Source organism: Oncorhynchus mykiss, chromosome 7 (assembly GCF_013265735.2).
Source record: "Oncorhynchus mykiss isolate Arlee chromosome 7, USDA_OmykA_1.1, whole genome shotgun sequence".
NCBI classification, from domain to species: Eukaryota; Metazoa; Chordata; class Actinopteri; order Salmoniformes; family Salmonidae; genus Oncorhynchus; species Oncorhynchus mykiss.
In genome coordinates this window covers 823,932-843,746 of record NC_048571.1, presented here as the reverse complement: position 1 = coordinate 843,746, position 19,815 = coordinate 823,932, and the positions used below count along the sequence as shown (strand labels likewise).

Sequence of the window (19,815 nt, the reverse complement as noted above, 5' to 3'; positions counted from 1 at the left end):
GAGGGGATGGGGAAGGAGAGAGGGGAGGTGAGGAGGAGAGAGGAGAGAGGGGAGGTAAGGAAGAGAGGGGAGGGAAGGAGAGAAGGGAGGTAAGGAGGAGAGAGGGGAGGTGGGGAGGAGAGGAAAGGAGAAGATGGTTAAAACAATGTTCTGTTCACAAACACCAAACCTCTGAGCAGATATACAGTAAAGTATATTTCTATTAGAGGAAGTAAGAATGAATCATTATAGACCAGCAGCTAACCTCAGAGCCCTGCCATTACAGTCACTCACAGTAGGACACGCACAGTCACACACACACACAGTTACCCACACACACACACACCAGGACACGCACAGTCACCCACACACACACCAGGACACGCACAGTCACCCACACACACACACCAGGACACACACAGTCACACACACAGTCACCCACACACACACCAGGACACACACAGTCACCCACACACACACCAGGACACGCACAGTCACCCACACACACACCAGGACACGCACAGTCACCCACACACACACCAGGACACGCACAGTCACCCACACACACACCAGGACACACACAGTCACCCACACACACACCAGGACACGCACAGTCACCCACACACACACCAGGACACGCACAGTCACCCACACACACACCAGGACACGCACAGTCACCCACACACACACCAGGACACGCACAGTCACCCACACACACATGAGGACATGCAGTCACCCACACACACACCAGGACACACACAGTCACACACACACACACACCAGGACACGCACAGTCACCCACACCAGGACACGCAGTCACCCACCCACCCACACACACACACACAAGGTCACGCAGTCACCCACACACACACGAGGACACGCACAGTCACCCACACACACACCAGGACACGCAGTCACCCACACGCACAGTCACACACACGAGGACACGCACAGTCACCCACACGGACAGTCACCCACACACACACACGGACACGCAGTCACGCACACATACACACACGAGGACACGCACGGTCGCCCACACACACACGGACACGCACACGCACAGTCACCCACACGGACAGTCACCCACACACACACACACGCAGTCACCCACACATACACACACGAGGACACGCACAGTCACACACACACACAGAATGGAGATGAGCATCACAGGATGAGCCATATCTGATATGTCCATGCTTGACGCACACACACACACACACACACACCACTACTAGTAATAGTGAGAGCCTGAGGGTATGAATACAGTTCGTATTAAAAGTAGAGATTCATTTTTTATGAACTCCACATGAAGGATCAGAATGAGGAACATGACAGCAGCCCAGAGAGGTCATGAGAGGGTCATTAGTAGTGATGGGAGGAGACAGATCCATACAGTTACATGTCTAGTTGGCTGTAGCTGCACCAAAACTACAGTAGGTTTCTTTCATAGCGTATTCTCCATCTTTTTAAATAGGGAGACAATGTGTTTTCACTCTCTCTCTATCACACCACGAGGCCCCCCGGTAATATCACACCACGAGGCCCCCCGGTAATATCACACCACGAGGCCCCCCGGTAATATCACACCACGAGGCCCCCGGTAATATCACACCACGAGGCCCCCCGGTAATATCACACCACGAGGTCCCCCGGTAATATCACACCACGAGGTCCACTGGTAATATCACACCACGAGGTCCCCTGGTAATATCACACCACGAGGTCCCCCGGTAATATCACACCACGAGGCCCCCCGGTAATATATCACACCACGAGGCCCCCCGGTAATATCACACCACGAGGTCCCCCGGTAATATCACACCACGAGGCCCCCGGTAATATCACACCACGAGGCCCCCGGTAATATCACACCACGAGGCCCCCGGTAATATCACACCACGAGGTCCACTGGTAATATCCCACCACGAGGTCCCCTGGTAATATCACACCACGAGGTCCCCCGGTAATATCACACCACGAGGCCCCCCGGTAATATCACACCACGAGGCCCCCCGGTAATATCACACCACGAGGTCCCCCGGTAATATCACACCACGAGGCCCCCCGGTAATATCACACCACGAGGCCCCCCGGTAATTCCCAGCCCTAGTCACGATTGGGTCAATATACTTCTTCCTCTTTACTCTAATTTCTACTCTGTTCACATGAAGAACAGCTGACATTCAGCCTATTTGTGCCCTCGATATCATCTGGAGTGTTTGATATCCTTACAAACATGAATAAACATGCTGAAAATTATTCATCCTGTTGATCAAATAAATTCATCTTTACAAATTTCGAAGAGACGCTTGCACCCACACACACACCCACTCAGAATAAATGTAGGAGGGGTTTGCTTGCGGTGCAGGAAATGATAAGTGTGTGTCTGGGTACTGGCTGTGGCAGAAGCTGCACACTTCTGCCTAGTCGGCCGTAGCTGATGCAAAGAAAAGAGACATATCTAATACTTGTTGAGTTTCATTCTCTGGCTGACCTGACACATGGCTCTGGAGTCACACAGGGGACCAACGTCCCTCCTGAAACACCACTGACGACTGAGAGTTAAGAGCGCTTCCATCTGGTGAGTACAGTATCATACAGTATGTGGTCTACACAGGTATGATGCAGTATCATACAGTATGTGGTCTACACAGGTATGGTAGTATCATTCAGTATGTGGTTTACACAGGTATGGTAGTATCATTCAGTATGTGGTTTACACAGGTATGATAGTATAATACAGTATGTCGTTTACACAGGTATGATAGTATAATACAGTATGTAGTTTACACAGGTATGATAGTATAATACAGTATGTAGTTTACACAGGTATGATACAGTATTACACTGTCGTTTACACAGGTATGGTGCAGTATCATACAGTATGTGGTTTACACAGGTATGATAGTATAATACAGTATGTAGTTTACACAGGTACGGTACTATATTACAGTATGTAGTTTACACAGGTATGATAGTATAATACAGTATGTAGTTTACACAGGTATGATACAGTATAATACAGTATGTAGTTTACACAGGTACGGTACTATAATACAGTATGTAGTTTACACAGGTATGATACAGTATAATACAGTATGTAGTTTACACAGGTATGATAGTATAATACAGTATGTAGTTTACACAGGTATGATAGTATAATACAGTATGTAGTTTACACAGGTATGGTACTATATTACAGTATGTAGTTTACACAGGTATGGTACTATAATACAGTATGTAGTTTACACAGGTATGGTACTATATTACAGTATGTAGTTTACACAGGTATGATACAGTATAATACAGTATGTAGTTTACACAGGTATGATACAGTATAATACAGTATGTAGTTTACACAGGTATGGTAGTATATTACAGTATGTAGTTTACACAGGTATGATACAGTATCATACAGTATGTAGTTTACACAGGTATGATAGTATAATACAGTATGTAGTTTACACAGGTATGATAGTATAATACAGTATGTAGTTTACACAGGTATGGTCCTATAATACAGTATGTAGTTTACACAGGTATGACACAGTATTACACTTTCGTTTACACAGGTATGATAGTATAATACAGTATGTAGTTTACACAGGTACGGTACTATATTACAGTATGTAGTTTACACAGATATAGTACAGATATAATACAGTATAATACAGTATAATACAGTATAGTACAGTATAATACCAGTGGTGTAACGTACTTAAGTACAAATATATTAAAGTACTTCAGTAGTTTTTTGTAGAATCTGTACTTCAATTTTTATATTTTTGACAATTTTACTTTTACTTCACTTACATTCCTAAAGAAAATATTGTACTTTTTACTCCGTACATTTTCCTTGACACCCAAAGTACTCATTACATTTTCAATGCTTTTATTAGCAGGACAGGAAAATTGTCAAATTCACGCACTTTCAAGAGCACACGTGGTCATCCCTCCTGCCTCCGGCCTGGAGGACTCACAAGTCATTTATACTTTCACTTTTACTTTTCACACAAGTATATTTGCGCAATTACATTTACTTTTTACACTTAAATATATTTACAACCCAAATACTTTTAGACTTTTACTCAAGAAGTATTTCACTGGCTGACTTTCACTTGAGTCACTTTCTATTAAATATTTATATACTTTTACTAAAGTATGACAGTTGGGTACTTTTTCCACCCCTGTATAATACAGTATGTAGTTCACACAGGTTTAAGCATAGACATTTTTCACAGGAAAGTGAATTTCCCCCCACAAATTGTGGGTATATTTGGGGTTGCAATTACTACATGAGTGTTATAGAGCAAATGATGCAAGACAAATGGAACATTGCTCTTATTTTGTCCGTTGATTTTAAACTACTGCAAGTGTCTTCACCCAAACCCTCACCTGCTGTGCTTCAGATTTACACTTCCTGTTACTAACCATCATGTCGTGGTCGGAGGGTGTGAACTCCACTGTGAACCTGGACTCCAACACCTCCTCCTCCCTGGTCTGCACCAACCTGTACGACCACCGCCCCGTCGCCCGCGTCCTCATGTCTCTCCACTACAGCCTGGTCTTCACGCTCGGCCTCCTAGGTAACGCCCTGGCACTGCACGTCATCAGACCCAACCTGGCCCAGATCAACTCTACCACGCTCTACTCTGCCAACCTGGCCGCCTCCGACGTCCTCTTCACTCTGGCCCTGCCTCTGAGGATTGCCTACTACGCCCTAGGTCAGTGGTACTCCACTACTACTACGCCCTAGGTCAGTGATACTCCCACTACTACTACGCCCTAGGTCAGTGATACTCCCACCACTACGCCCTAGGTCAGTGATACTCCCACTACTACTACGCCCTAGGTCAGTGATACTCCCACTACTACTACGCCCTAGGTCAGTGATACTCCCACTACTACTACGCCCTAGGTCAGTGATACTCCACTACTACTACGCCCTAGGTCAGTGATACTCCCACTACTACGCCCTAGGTCAGTGATACTCCACTACTACGCCCTAGGTCAGTGATACTCCACTACTACGCCCTAGGTCAGTGATACTCCCACTACTACTACTACTACTACTACTACTACTACTACGCCCTAGGTCAGTGATACTCCACTACTACTACGCCCTAGGTCAGTGATACTCCCACTGCTACGCCCTAGGTCAGTGATACTCCACTACTACTACGCCCTAGGTCAGTGATACTCCACTACTACTACGCCCTAGGTCAGTGATACTCCACTACTACTACGCCCTAGGTCAGTGATACTCCCACTACTACCACGCCCTAGGTCAGTGATAATCCACTACTACGCCCTAGGTCAGTGATACTACACCACTACTACTACTACGCCCTAGGTCAGTGATACTCCCACTACTACTACGCCCTAGGTCAGTGATACTCCCACTACTACTACGCCCTAGGTCAGTGATACTCCCACTACGCCCTAGGTCAGTGATACTCCCACTACGCCCTAGGTCAGTGATACTCCACTACTACTACGCCCTAGGTCAGTGATACTCCCACTACTACCACGCCCTAGGTCAGTGATAATCCACTACTACGCCCTAGGTCAGTGATACTCCACCACTACTACTACTACGCCCTAGGTCAGTGATACTCCCACTACTACTACGCCCTAGGTCAGTGATACTCCCACTACTACTACGCCCTAGGTCAGTGATACTCCCACTACGCCCTAGGTCAGTGATACTCCCACTACGCCCTAGGTCAGTGATACTCCACTACTACGACGCCCTAGGTCAGTGATACTCCACTACTACGACGCCCTAGGTCAGTGATAATCCACTACTACGCCCTAGGTCAGTGATACTCCACTACTACGACGCCCTAGGTCAGTGATAATCCACTACTACGCCCTAGGTCAGTGATACTCCACTACTACGACGCCCTAGGTCAGTGATACTCCACTACTACGACGCCCTAGGTCAGTGATACTCCACTACTACGACGCCCTAGGTCAGTGATACTCCACTACTACGACGCCCTAGGTCAGTGATACTCCACTACTACGACGCCCTAGGTCAGTGATACTCCACTACTACGACGCCCTAGGTCAGTGATACTCCACTACTACGACGCCCTAGGTCAGTGATACTCCACTACTACGACGCCCTAGGTCAGTGATACTCCACTACTACGACGCCCTAGGTCAGTGATACTCCACTACTACGCCCTAGGTCAGTGATACTCCACTACTACGCCCTAGGTCAGTGATACTCCACTACTACTACGCCCTAGGTCAGTGATACTCCCACTACTACCACGCCCTAGGTCAGTGATAATCCACTACTACGCCCTAGGTCAGTGATACTACACCACTACTACTACTACGCCCTAGGTCAGTGATACTCCCACTACTACTACGCCCTAGGTCAGTGATACTCCCACTACTACTACGCCCTAGGTCAGTGATACTCCCACTACGCCCTAGGTCAGTGATACTCCCACTACGCCCTAGGTCAGTGATACTCCACTACTACCACGCCCTAGGTCAGTGATAATCCACTACTACGCCCTAGGTCAGTGATACTCCACCACTACTACTACTACGCCCTAGGTCAGTGATACTCCCACTACTACTACGCCCTAGGTCAGTGATACTCCCACTACTACTACGCCCTAGGTCAGTGATACTCCCACTACGCCCTAGGTCAGTGATACTCCCACTACGCCCTAGGTCAGTGATACTCCACTACTACGACGCCCTAGGTCAGTGATACTCCACTACTACGACGCCCTAGGTCAGTGATAATCCACTACTACGCCCTAGGTCAGTGATACTCCACTACTACGACGCCCTAGGTCAGTGATAATCCACTACTACGCCCTAGGTCAGTGATACTCCACTACTACGACGCCCTAGGTCAGTGATACTCCACTACTACGACGCCCTAGGTCAGTGATACTCCACTACTACGACGCCCTAGGTCAGTGATACTCCACTACTACGACGCCCTAGGTCAGTGATACTCCACTACTACGACGCCCTAGGTCAGTGATACTCCACTACTACGACGCCCTAGGTCAGTGATACTCCACTACTACGACGCCCTAGGTCAGTGATACTCCACTACTACGACGCCCTAGGTCAGTGATACTCCACTACTACGACGCCCTAGGTCAGTGATACTCCACTACTACGACGCCCTAGGTCAGTGATACTCCACTACTACGACGCCCTAGGTCAGTGATACTCCACTACTACGACGCCCTAGGTCAGTGATACTCCACTACTACGACGCCCTAGGTCAGTGATACTCCACTACTACTACGCCCTAGGTCAGTGATACTCCACTACTACTACGCCCTAGGTCAGTGATACTCCACTACTACGACGCCCTAGGTCAGTGATAATCCACTACTACGCCCTAGGTCAGTGATAATCCACTACTACACCCTAGGTCAGTGATACTCCCACTACACCCTAGGTCAGTGATACTCCCACTACACCCTAGGTCAGTGATACTCCCACTACTACTACGCCCTAGGTCAGTGATACTCCACTACTACGACGCCCTAGGTCAGTGATACTCCACTACTACTACGCCCTAGGTCAGTGATACTCCCACTACGCCCTAGGTCAGTGATACTCCCACTACGACGTCCTAGGTCAGTGATACTCCCACTACGCCCTAGGTCAGTGATACTCCCACTACACCCTAGGTCAGTGATACTCCCACTACGCCCTAGGTCAGTGATACTCCCACTACGCCCTAGGTCAGTGATACTCCCACTACGCCCTAGGTCAGTGATACTCCCACTACGCCCTAGGTCAGTGATACTCCCACTACGCCCTAGGTCAGTGATACTCCCACTACACCCTAGGTCAGTGATACTCCCACTACACCCTAGGTCAGTGATACTCCCACTACGACGTCCTAGGTCAGTGATACTCCCACTACGACGTCCTAGGTCAGTGATACTCCCACTACACCCTAGGTCAGTGATACTCCCACTACACCCTAGGTCAGTGATACTCCCACTACACCCTAGGTCAGTGATACTCCCACCACACCCTAGGTCAGTGATACTCCCACTACACCGTAGGTCAGTGATACTCCCACTACGACGTCCTAGGTCAGTAATACTCCACTACTACGACGTCCTAGGTCAGTAATACTCCACTACTACGACGTCCTAGGTCAGTAATACTCCACTACTACGACGTCCTAGGTCAGTGATACTCCACTACTACGACGTCCTAGGTCAGTGATACTCCCACTACGACGTCCTAGGTCAGTGATACTCCCACTACGACGTCCTAGGTCAGTAATACTCCACTACTACGACGTCCTAGGTCAGTAATACTCCACTACTACGACGTCCTAGGTCAGTAATACTCCACTACTACGACGTCCTAGGTCAGTAATACTCCACTACTACGACGTCCTAGGTCAGTAATACTCCACTACTACGACGTCCTAGGTCAGTAATACTCCACTACTACGACGTCCTAGGTCAGTGATACTCCCACTACGACGTCCTAGGTCAGTGATACTCCCACTACGACGTCCTAGGTCAGTAATACTCCACTACTACGACGTCCTAGGTCAGTAATACTCCACTACTACGACGTCCTAGGTCAGTAATACTCCACTACTACGACGTCCTAGGTCAGTAATACTCCACTACTACGACGTCCTAGGTCAGTGATACTCCCACTACGACGTCCTAGGTCAGTAATACTCCACTACTACGACGTCCTAGGTCAGTAATACTCCACTACACCCTAGGTCAGTGATACTCCCACTACGACGTCCTAGGTCAGTGATACTCCACTACACCCTAGGTCAGTAATACTCCACTACTACTACGTCCTAGGTCAGTGATACTCCCACTACACCCTAGGTCAGTGATACTCCCACTACACCCTAGGTCAGTGATACTCCCACTACGACGTCCTAGGTCAGTGATACTCCCACTACGTCCTAGGTCAGTGATACTCCCACTACGTCCTAGGTCAGTGATACTCCCACTACGTCCTAGGTCAGTGATACTCCCACTACGTCCTAGGTCAGTGATACTCCCACTACGTCCTAGGTCAGTGATACTCCCACTACGTCCTAGGTCGGTGATACTCCCACTACGTCCTAGGTCAGTGATACTCCCACTACGACGTCCTAGGTCAGTGATACTCCCACTACGACGTCCTAGGTCAGTAATACTCCACTACTACGACGTCCTAGCTCAGTGATACTCCCACTACGACGTCCTAGGTCAGTGATACTCCCACTACGACGTCCTAGGTCAGTAATACTCCACTACTACTACGTCCTAGGTCAGTAATACTCCACTACTACTACGTCCTAGGTCAGTAATACTCCACTACTACTACGTCCTAGGTCAGTAATACTCCACTACTACGACGTCCTAGGTCAGTAATACTCCACTACGTCCTAGGTCAGTAATACTCCACTACTACTACGTCCTAGGTCGGTGACTATAGTTGTTTTGAAGTAGTTTAAAACAAGCAACTAAAAGCAGATAGTAGGTATGTAGAAATGATACAGTGCCTTCAGAAAGTGTTCACGCCCCTCGACTTCTTCCACATTTTGTTGTTACAGCCCGAATTAAAACAAACACAATAACCCATAATGACAACGTGAAAACATGTGTTGACATTTTTGCAAATGTATTGAAAATGAACTCTTGGAAATATCTAATTTGCATAAGTATTCAAACCCCCGAGTCAATACTTTGTAGAAGCACCTTTGGCAGTGATTACAGCTGTGAGTCTTTCTGGGTAAATCTCTAAAAGCTTTGCACATCTGGATTGTACAATATTTGCACATTATTCTTTTTAAAATTCTTCTCTTTTTTTTAAACTGTCAAATTGACAGCCATTTTCAAGTCTTGCCATAGATTTTGCCACTCAGGAACAATCAATGTCTTCTTGGTAAGCAACCCCAGTGGATATTTGGCCTTGTGTTTTAGGATATTGTCCTGCTGAAAGGTGAATTTGTCTCCCAGTGTCTGTTGGAAAGCAGACTAGGTTTTCCTCTGGGACTTTGCTGTATTCTGTTTATCCTAAAAAAAAATCCCTTGTCATTGTTGCTGACAAGCACACCCATAACATGATGCAGCAACCACCATGCTTGAAAATATGAAGAGTGGTACTCTGTGATGTGTTGGATTTGCCCTAAACGTAACACTTTGTATTCAGGAAAGAAAGTTAGATTTTTTTTTTTTTTTTGCAGTATTACTTAAGTGCCTTGTTGCAAACAGGATGCATGTTTTGAAATACGGGCTTCCTTTTCACTCTGTAATTTAAGTTAGTATTGTGGAGTAACTACAAATGTTGTTGATCCATCCTTAGTTCTCATATCACACCCATGATACTCTGTAACTATTTTAAAGTCACCATTGGCATCATGATGAAATCCCTGAGTGGTTTCCTTCCTCTCCGGCAACTGAGCTAGGAAAGATGCCTGAATCTTTGTAGTGACTGGGTGTATTGATTCACCATGCAAAGGGTGACTTTTACTCAAGTAGTATTTTACTGGGTGATTTTCACTTTTACTCAAGTAGTATTTTACTAGGTGACTTTTACTCAAGTAATATTTTACTGGGTGACTTTTACTCAAGTAGTATTTTACTAGGTGACTTTTACTCAAGTAGTATTTTACTAGGTGACTTTTACTCAAGTAGTATTTTACTGGGTGACTTTTACTTTTACTCAAGTAGTATTTTACTGGGTGACTTTCACTTTTACTCAAGTAGTATTTTACTGGGTGACTTTTACTCAAGTAGTATTTTACTGGGTGACTTTCACTCAAGTAGTATTTTACCGGGTGACTTTCACTTTTACTCAAGTAGTATTTTACTAGGTGACTTTCACTTGAGTTATTTTCTATTAACGTATCTTTACATTTACACAAGTATGACGTTTGGGTACTTTTCCAACCACTGGGTGTGAACACTTTCTGAAGGCACTGTAGGTGTTTAAATGTAGGTGGAGAACATCCACACAGACACTTTTTCCTGAGAGACAGATCCCAGGCGTCTTGTTATGTTCCAGAAGTGGACTAACCTCTCTTGGTAATCTTTGAGTCTCCCTGCCTCTAGGTTTCCACTGGCCCCTGGGGGAGACCCTGTGTCGCGTCACCGCCCTTCTGTTCTACGTCAACACCTACGCAGGGGTCAATTTCATGACCTGCCTGGCCGTAGACCGCTTCGTAGCCGTGGTTCTCCCTCTGCGTTACACCAGGCTCTGCCGGGCCCGGACCATCCGCTACGTCTGCGTAGGGGTGTGGGTTCTAGTCCTGGTCCAGACGTTACCCCTCCTCTCCGTGACCATGACCCGGGCCGAGCCGGACGGAACCACCACCTGCATGGAGTACCCCAACTTTGAGAACGGGGCCGTGGAGGGACTCCCCTACGTCCTCATTGGAGCCGTCGTCATGGGATACGCCGTTCCCGTTGCAACCATCCTGTGTTGCTACTTGGTGTTGCTTTGGAAGCTGCGGTTGGTGACGAGAAGTAGGGTCGGTGGGCGAGGTCACAGGTCATTGAGGAGCCAGAAGGCGACGGGGGTGATAGCAGGGGTAGTGCTGGTGTTTGTAGTGTGTTTCAGTCCCTATCACATCAACATCCTGCAGTATATGATCCGAAAGCTGAGATACACACCAGACTGTACCGAGCTACAGGCCTTTCAGGTAGTTGTCTCCACACCAGTGGAGGCTGGTGGGAGGAGCTATAGGAGGATGGGCTTATTGTAAAGGCTGGAATGGAATGAATGGAACAGAGTCAAACATGAATTCCATGAATTACAACGAGCCCTTCCTCCTACAGCGCCTTCTACCAGCCTCCACTGACACACAAACATAGGCCTATCTGTTAATATCATTGTATTTGTGTGTGTGTGTGTGTGTGTGTGTGTGTGTGTGTTGACCATGAGATTGCGTATTTAAGCGTGTGTGCAATGTCCATCTCCAATCCACGTGTGACCGACTCCTCCACTAACCCCTCTCTCCCTCCCCTTCAGATGTCTCTACACTTCACTGTGTGTCTCATGAACTTCAACTGCTGCCTGGACCCCTTTGTCTACTTCTTTGCCTGTAAGGGTTACAAGAGGAGGGTGATGAAGATGTTGAGGGTTCAGGTCAGCGCCTCTTTCTCCAGCGTGGTCCGAACCGGGGAGGACACCCCCTTCAAACGGGGGGGGACCCGGGACGGGAGGAGCAGGCTGGGTAGCCACACAGCTTGTCCTGTTGCTTTAGATGACGTTACCAAGACCATTCCTGGGCCAGAGACCGAGACAGGAGAGCCGGAGACCGAGACAGGACCCAGAGCCCGAGACAGGACCCAGAGACCGAGACAGGACCCAGAGACCGAGACACCAACTACCCCTGAGACAGGAGCCACATCCAACCAACTACCCCTGAGACAGAAGCCACATCCAACCAACTACCCCTGAGACAGGAGCCACATCCAACCAACTACCCCCGAGACAGGAGTCACATCCAACCAACTACCCCCGAGACAGGAGTCACATCCAACCAACTACCCCCGATACAGGAGTCACATCCCACCAACTAACCCTGAGACAGGAGCCACATCCCACCAACTAACCCTGAGACAGGAGCCACATCCCACCAACTACCCCTGAGACAGGAGCCACATCCCACCAACTACCCCTGAGACAGGAGCCACATCCAACCAACTACCCCTGAGACAGGAGCCACATCCAACCAACTACCCCTGAGACAGGAACCACATCCAACCAACTACCCCTGAGAAAGGAGCCACATCCAACCAACTACCCCTGAGACAGGAGCCACATCCAACCAACTACCCCTGAGAAAGGAGCCACATCCAACCAACTACCCCTGAGACAGGAGCCACATCCAACCAACTACCCCTGAGACAGGAGCCACATCCAACCAACTACCCCTGAGACAGGAGCCACATCCAACCAACTACCCCTGAGACAGGAGCCACATCCAACCAACTACCCCTGAGCCTGTCCTGGTCCTTGAGATGACCACTACTAGGCCATAGAGACACATAACCACTAGTCTAGACCACTACTAGGCCATAGAGACACAGAACCACTAGTCTAGACACACTTATTTGTCCTGGGTTGTATTCATACCAAATGGAAGAAAAGGGAACTGAAACAGAAAGGGACTACCTGAACTTGTCCAATAAGAAATGCTTGTTTTAATTTTACTTCCTTGCTCACTCTGCTATTTCAAAACGAATGTGAAAAAGATGGAAATCAAGGTCCCATAAACACAAGAAAACAGCAGCGCCTTTACAAGGTTCCAGAACTAAACAGCGCCTTTACAAGGTTCCAGAACTAAACAGCGCCTTTACAAGGTTCCAGAACTAAACAGCGCCTTTACAAGGTTCCAGAACTAAACAGCGCCTTTACAAGGTTCCAGAACTAAACAGCGCCTTTACAAGGTTCCAGAACTAAACAGCGCCTTTACAAGGTTCCAGAACTAAACCTTGTTTACAGAACAGGATGTCGTATGCAGAGATAAAATCCTTTACTGATTCATCTCCAACATTTCCGTCACATCGATCTTTGTACAGATATTTATGCTTTTCATAATAAAAATGGTTTCACTTTCCAATACTTACTTTTTAACTGCTGTTTGAAGTGGAATTAAAACCATTCTATTTCACTGTTACTGTTTTATTTCACCAAGGTCTGGCCTATCCCTAAGTTAGCCAGGTATGAAACTAAAAACACAGACAACTCACTTCCCTAAAAGAGCAACACAACACTTCTCTCTATGAGGTAAAAGGTCAAGGAGTGCCAGTACTTCCTAGTTTTTCAACATGTGCAGTGTGATGTTTTCATCTAGAACGTATAGGCCTACAGCTGGTTTGGAAGTAGCTGCAGCACACCGAGCCCCTCGTTGATCTCACTGCTCTCTAGTGGTGTTAATACAACGGTACACCTTCAGTGAACAAGTGCACACTTCAAGGAAAGGAGTCCATAGGAGCAAGGGATTGATTTAGGGATTGAGCTCAGGTGTCAAGAACATGTGTGCAGCCCAGTTAGAGGTCCCGCTGTGAAGGACAGGTGTAAAGGTAGAGGTACTCACAGTCCGGCAGGCAGCCCAGTTAGAGGTCCCGCTGTGAAGGACAGGTGTAAAGGTAGAGGTACTCACAGTCCGGCAGGCAGCCCAGTTAGAGGTCCCGCTGTGAAGGACAGGTGTAAAGGTAGAGGTACTCACAGTCCGGCAGGCAGACCAGTTAGAGGTCCCGCTGTGAAGGACAGGTGTAAAGGTAGAGGTACTCACAGTCCGGCAGGCAGCCCAGTTAGAGGTCCCGCTGTGAAGAACAGGTGTAAAGGTAGAGGTACTCACAGTCCGGCAGGCAGCTCAGACACCTGGTAGTCAAACAGGTAGTGAAACGCTTCGGACAGCAGGAAGTCCACCAGTGCAGTGAGCACCCACGTCCCAAACAGGAAGGACTACAGGAAGAACCGGGATGTTACAGTTAGGACTACAGGAAGAACCAGGATGTTACAGTTAGGCCTACAGGAAGAACCAGGATGTTACAGTTAGGCCTACAGGAAGAACCAGGATGTTACAGTTAGGACTACAGGAAGAACCAGGATGTTACAGTTAGGCCTACAGGAAGAACCAGGATGTTACAGTTAGGCCTACAGGAAGAACCAGGATGTTACAGTTAGGACTACAGGAAGAACCAGGATGTTACAGTTAGGACTACAGGAAGAACCAGGATGTTACAGTTAGGCCTATAGGAAGAACCAGGATGTTACAGTTAGGACTACAGGAAGAACCAGGATGTTACAGTTAGGCCTACAGGAAGAACCAGGATGTTACAGTTAGGCCTACAGGAAGAACCAAGATGTTACAGTTAGGACTACAGGAAGAACCAGGATGTTACAGTTAGGCCTACAGGAAGAACCAAGATGTTACAGTTAGGACTACAGGAAGAACCAAGATGTTACAGTTAGGCCTATAGGAAGAACCAGGATGTTACAGTTAGGCCTATAGGAAGAACCAGGATGTTACAGTTAGGACTACAGGAAGAACCAGGATGTTACAGTTAGGACTACAGGAAGAACCAGGATGTTACAGTTAGGACTACAGGAAGAACCAAGATGTTACAGTTAGGACTACAGGAAGAACCAGGATGTTACAGTTAGGACTACAGGAAGAACCAGGATGTTACAGTTAGGACTACAGGAAGAACCAAGATGTTACAGTTAGGACTACAGGAAGAACCAGGATGTTACAGTTAGGACTACAGGAAGAACCAGGATGTTACAGTTAGGACTACAGGAAGAACCAGGATGTTACAGTTAGGACTACAGGAAGAACCAGGATGTTACAGTATGAAACAATGACATCACATAAAATCATATCACCACCACCACATCATCATCATCATTATTACGATAATTTGATTAAACAACTGATAATCTGTGCAGCACGACTGCGATAAAGACCAGCTGGAACGCGCCCAGTGAGTCTAACAGAGGTTTACAAGCTGAAATGAACTTACAGCAAATTTTCTGCTGCCGAACCGTCTCTCCAAGATGCGGAAGTTGTAGATGAGCAGACTGTTGCAGAAGGTGTCCTTTAGGTCCAGACAGATCAGTCTGCCACACACTAACCGCCATACCTTACAGAAGAAGAGGAGTGAGGGTTGTTACACAGTACACACACCACAGAGTTTCTAAACCCAGAGGTGCAACATCACAAGACTTCCGGGAACGCTTGAGAAACAGACTTGGCCGACCAGATCGAAAAATGTGTCCTTAAGTTGTTAATTGTCTAGAAATCTAAATGCAAAACTGAGATTTGAGCCAATGTCTTAAGTAGCCGAAACTGTCATTACTACAACCTCGTGAAAGTGACAATCTGACATGTAATAATTTTAATCAAAAACAACTTTATATCGAAGGAGTGTCTTCGATTTGACAGCCTGCACATGCGCAGTTCGGCACGAAGACCATTAAAAGCAGATTACGTGTTTCTGGGCATGAGTTTAGCTAGCCAAAGGTCGGCTACAAGCGTGATCGGGGATTTCTTATTGGAGAAGCAGTTTCTGCCCATCTTTATACTGTACTGTCTTTGGCAACATGATCCACAGGAGGAGATAGGAGAGATTTACGACACTCTCTCTCTCTTTTCCGCTACCTGGTGCTGCAGCGTGATGGCCTGCAGGCTGTAGGTGAACAGGTGATTGTACTGTGGCAGGAGGTTTAGCACGACAGTCAGACCACTGAGGACCAGGAGGAGACCTTTAGACAGGGGGGCCTTATCTGTGGGGGGAGGCAACCAATCAATCAATCACCTACCTGTAGGGCACAATCAATTTGATACTCTTATCAGAATTTACAGCAGAGTACTTGTTCCTGGTAACATTAAATACTGTATTGAAAATGTGGGCGGGGAAACCACATGCACCGTTCTGTCACTACAGTACTGAGCCAGCATTCAGCGTCGTTTATTAAATGAAACATCGAGCGTTATCACGCAATACTAGACATTATGACAAAAAATGGTAAAGGCTCGAATCGTCGATTGTACGCGTAGAAACGACGATGTGACCCGTTCAAATACTTAAGATTCATCTAGAATGAATGACAGTGCAAAGCTGCGAGACAGGACCGAGCGAAAACACTCGTACACGAATCAACTAGTCTGGTACTTACCGAGCCCTCGGGAACCGGTGGTCGTGAACATGATGGAAAACGAAAAATATATATATAATGACTGTCTGTGTAAAGGCACTGCAAAATGAAGGTACAAACTTAGCTATAGTAACTAAAAGTTAGAAAGAAAAAAAAACACCATAGTGAGATAGAGGGGAAAGGGTATCGAGTACGGTGGTCGAGTTCGTCCAAAATTGTTCGAGATTGTTGTTTTTGACACGCAAATCTCGAGATGCGCTGAATAAAAAATGGCCACCTGAGGTCGCTATGTCACTATCAATGGTCAGTAAAGGTTCTCGCTCATATTATAGCTGGTAAAACAGGTCATTGCCACAATAACAAAACATACACTCAATTTGCATAACTTAAGTAATTGTATTTCTTCACTGGCCCTCGTTTCATTTAATCCATTTGATGGATACTGTCCTCGTCAGCAGAAAGTGATCAAAGAGAGGGTTTTGAGTGGCCTCTATTAATGAACATCGTCAACAAAAACACTCCTGACACTTGACTTGTACTTTGATCACCTGCCTGTACTCCCCCTCCCAGAGACATGTCAGAGGGTATTGAACAGAAGCTAGCGTTTTCTTCTCCGCATAAAGATCAAACCTCTGCCATCTCCGTGACAGTTGTTCCTGTGAAGAAGAAAAACATGCACCGTAGACACATTACTCATTCATCCTGAGATAAACCTCATCAGACAAGAGAACTTCTACACACACACACTATCATTGGCTGGTTCCCTCCAGAAGCCTGAAGTGATAATGCACTGTGCGTGGTTTCTTCATCCAGACTAGCGCTCTCCTAAGCACCCTCTGACAGCTTAAGACCCTCCTCAGACGCGGAGCGGGAGGTTTCTGTGTCAGCATTTATGTCTTCCCCTCCTAACGTCTGAGCCCCTCAGGAGATAGAGAGGCAGCACCGACAGAGGCTTTGAATGGCAGGCTTTGTGTTCAGTGTCCTCTGGCCCCAAGTGTGTTTGATCTCCCTGTTTCATCTGGATACTCTGTTCATCTTCTTCTCTGGCCCTTTGTAAAAAGCACCAGATGTCTTATCGTGTTGTCTTCTTCTCTGGCCCTTTGTAAAAAGCACCAGATGTCTTATCGTGTTGTCTTCGTCTGTGAAATGATTCATCTTACTTCTACGAATCACAGCTACTGAGATCAGGAGGTGTCAAAGGTCAGCACAACCTCAACATGCTTATCCGTGCAAATCCACACCTCTTCTCTTGGCGCTTATTGAATGGTGTATCTGTGTTTAGGCTAGTTCACGTCATTCATTTCACTGTAAATGGAATGTATACTTACATCAGTGACATTCAGTGCATTTCGTGTGGTAATAGTCTCGTGACATGACCGATCGTGTGGAACATTAAATGCTTTAATTAATGACACTGTGTTGGGTATTTTCAACAGGCAGCACTGGCTCCGACAGTCCCACTAATTGCTCTGCAGATGAATGATTATTTCTGCCTTAATGCATCTGTTGCCTTTAATATGACTGCTGGAAAGATTTCATTAGTGTTTCGCCATGGCAACAAAGATGTACCTACACTCGTTGCTATAGTACTCCTGTGGCTGTGAATTCTACTGTACATTAGGCGACCCCTTTGAAGAAAAACATTAGGACTTTCAACATTGTCACCTTACGTGAAAATCAGCTATTCCTTTACCTTTCTATAATATTAAATGTTAAACTCAGAAAAAAAAGAAACGGCCCTTTTTCAGGACCCTGTCTTTCAAAGATAATTAGTAAAAATCCAAACAACTCCACAGATCTTCATTGGACAGGGTTGAAACACTGTTTCCCATGCACCTGTGGTACAGTCGTTAAGACACTAACAGCTTAAAGACGGTAGGTAATTAAGGTCACAGTTATGAAAACTTAGGACACTAAAGAGGCCTTTCTACTGACTCTGAAAAACACCAAAAGAAAGATGCCCAGGGTCCCTGCTCATCTGCGTGAACGTGCCTTAGGCATACTGCAAGGAGGCATGAGGACTGCAGATGTGGCCAGGGCAATGAATTGCAATGTCCTTACTGTGAGACGCCTAAGACAGCTCTACAGGGAGACAGGATGGACAGCTGATCGTCCTTGCAGTGGCAGACCATGTGTAACATCACCTGCACAGGATCGGTGCATCTGAACATCACACCTGAGGGACAGGTACAGGATGGCAACAACAACTGCCCGAGTTACACCAGGAACGCACAATCCCTCCATCAGTGCTCAGACTGTCCGCAATAGGCTGAGAGAGGCTGGACTGAGGGCTTGTAGGCCTGAGGACGTTTCTTTTTTTTACTGAGTTTATGTTTCTGCCTTTTGTACTTTCAATACCCAGTAGGTTGATCCATATCACGTGTCTAGTGGTTATCTGAGGAGCCTCGTCTAGATCAAGCTAAACATCCAGCGTTCTTTTCAGGGACTGTTTTTGTTTAACGTTGACCTTGTCAATACAAAATACCGATTGATAACAGTGTAAACTCTTCTGCTTGTTTAATTCCTTTAATATTCCTAACTAGGATATTGGATAATAAACCATTAAGAGCATCGTTAAAGCTCATTAGAGAAGAGAATGGATTGATTGTGTTGAACAACTTCCCAACGTCTTTAAGTGACTTTGTTGTTTTTTTTTGGACAGGTTCCAATACGATTAGGTTTGATCTATAATGAGCTATTCCTCTATCTACCTAGACGCTTAACATATAGTGCCTCTATTATTCGTTCATTCATTCATTCATTCATTAATGAATTGCGTTCATTAGAGTGTTGTTAATTGAATAAGGATCCATGAGGCCAGTGATCAGTGATAGCTGCAACCTTCACAGAGGCCTCGCCGGGGAAACTCCCTTGTGTCTCTACACTTTATAATGAAATATCCTTTATCAAATTAGAATTTTGTGTGTTCAACTATGTAATGATGGATATGATTATATATATTATATTTCCCTTGATTAGATTATTGGGACGACTCATTGACGCAGTGAATTGCACTCTAGGATCCTGTGTTTAACAGGTGGACAACATCTGCTCTCAATCAGTGGCTGTTGTATATTGTTTGGTTCATAAATGTATTCTCCATAATCACCTCTAGTCGTCAACAATTTATGTTAATTCAATCTTCCACAACGAGATTGACTTTATACTTTTTCGATAACTCTTCAT

The 19,815-nt window shown here is 46.4% G+C and overlaps 2 protein-coding genes across 4 annotated transcripts in view; one reads left to right on the top strand and one right to left on the bottom strand.

Annotated features, from left to right (window-relative positions):
• Window positions 1-17,359, bottom strand: part of LOC110495362 (ubiquitin-associated domain-containing protein 2) — a 29,839-nt gene extending 12,480 nt beyond the window's left edge. The window contains exons 1-4 of one of the 2 annotated variants that reach the window (XM_036981969.1): window positions 16,651-17,359; window positions 16,133-16,257; window positions 15,495-15,614; window positions 14,327-14,433 (exon numbers count right to left, since the gene is read on the bottom strand). In XM_036981969.1, coding sequence (XP_036837864.1) covers window positions 14,327-14,433; window positions 15,495-15,614; window positions 16,133-16,257; window positions 16,651-16,681 — 383 coding nt within the window. In that variant the 5' untranslated portion in view covers window positions 16,682-17,359. The remainder of the gene's footprint in view (window positions 1-14,326; window positions 14,434-15,494; window positions 15,615-16,132; window positions 16,258-16,650) is intronic. The other variant, XM_036981970.1, reaches the window with a different exon arrangement.
• LOC110528715 (G-protein coupled receptor 183-like) lies at window positions 1,059-12,681 on the top strand. 2 transcript variants are annotated; one of them, XM_036981967.1, is made up of 4 exons: window positions 1,059-2,566; window positions 4,395-4,709; window positions 11,070-11,659; window positions 11,989-12,681. In XM_036981967.1, exons 2-4 carry the CDS (start codon window positions 4,421-4,423, stop codon window positions 12,418-12,420), a joined length of 1,311 nt encoding a protein of 436 aa, XP_036837862.1. In that variant the 5' UTR covers window positions 1,059-2,566; window positions 4,395-4,420; the 3' UTR covers window positions 12,421-12,681. The 2 variants fall into 2 exon arrangements, with proteins under 2 accessions (XP_036837862.1, XP_036837863.1); XM_036981968.1 differs by lacking the exon at window positions 1,059-2,566 and having other exon boundaries at window positions 3,080-4,709.
• Window positions 17,360-19,815: the final 2,456 nt, after the last annotated feature.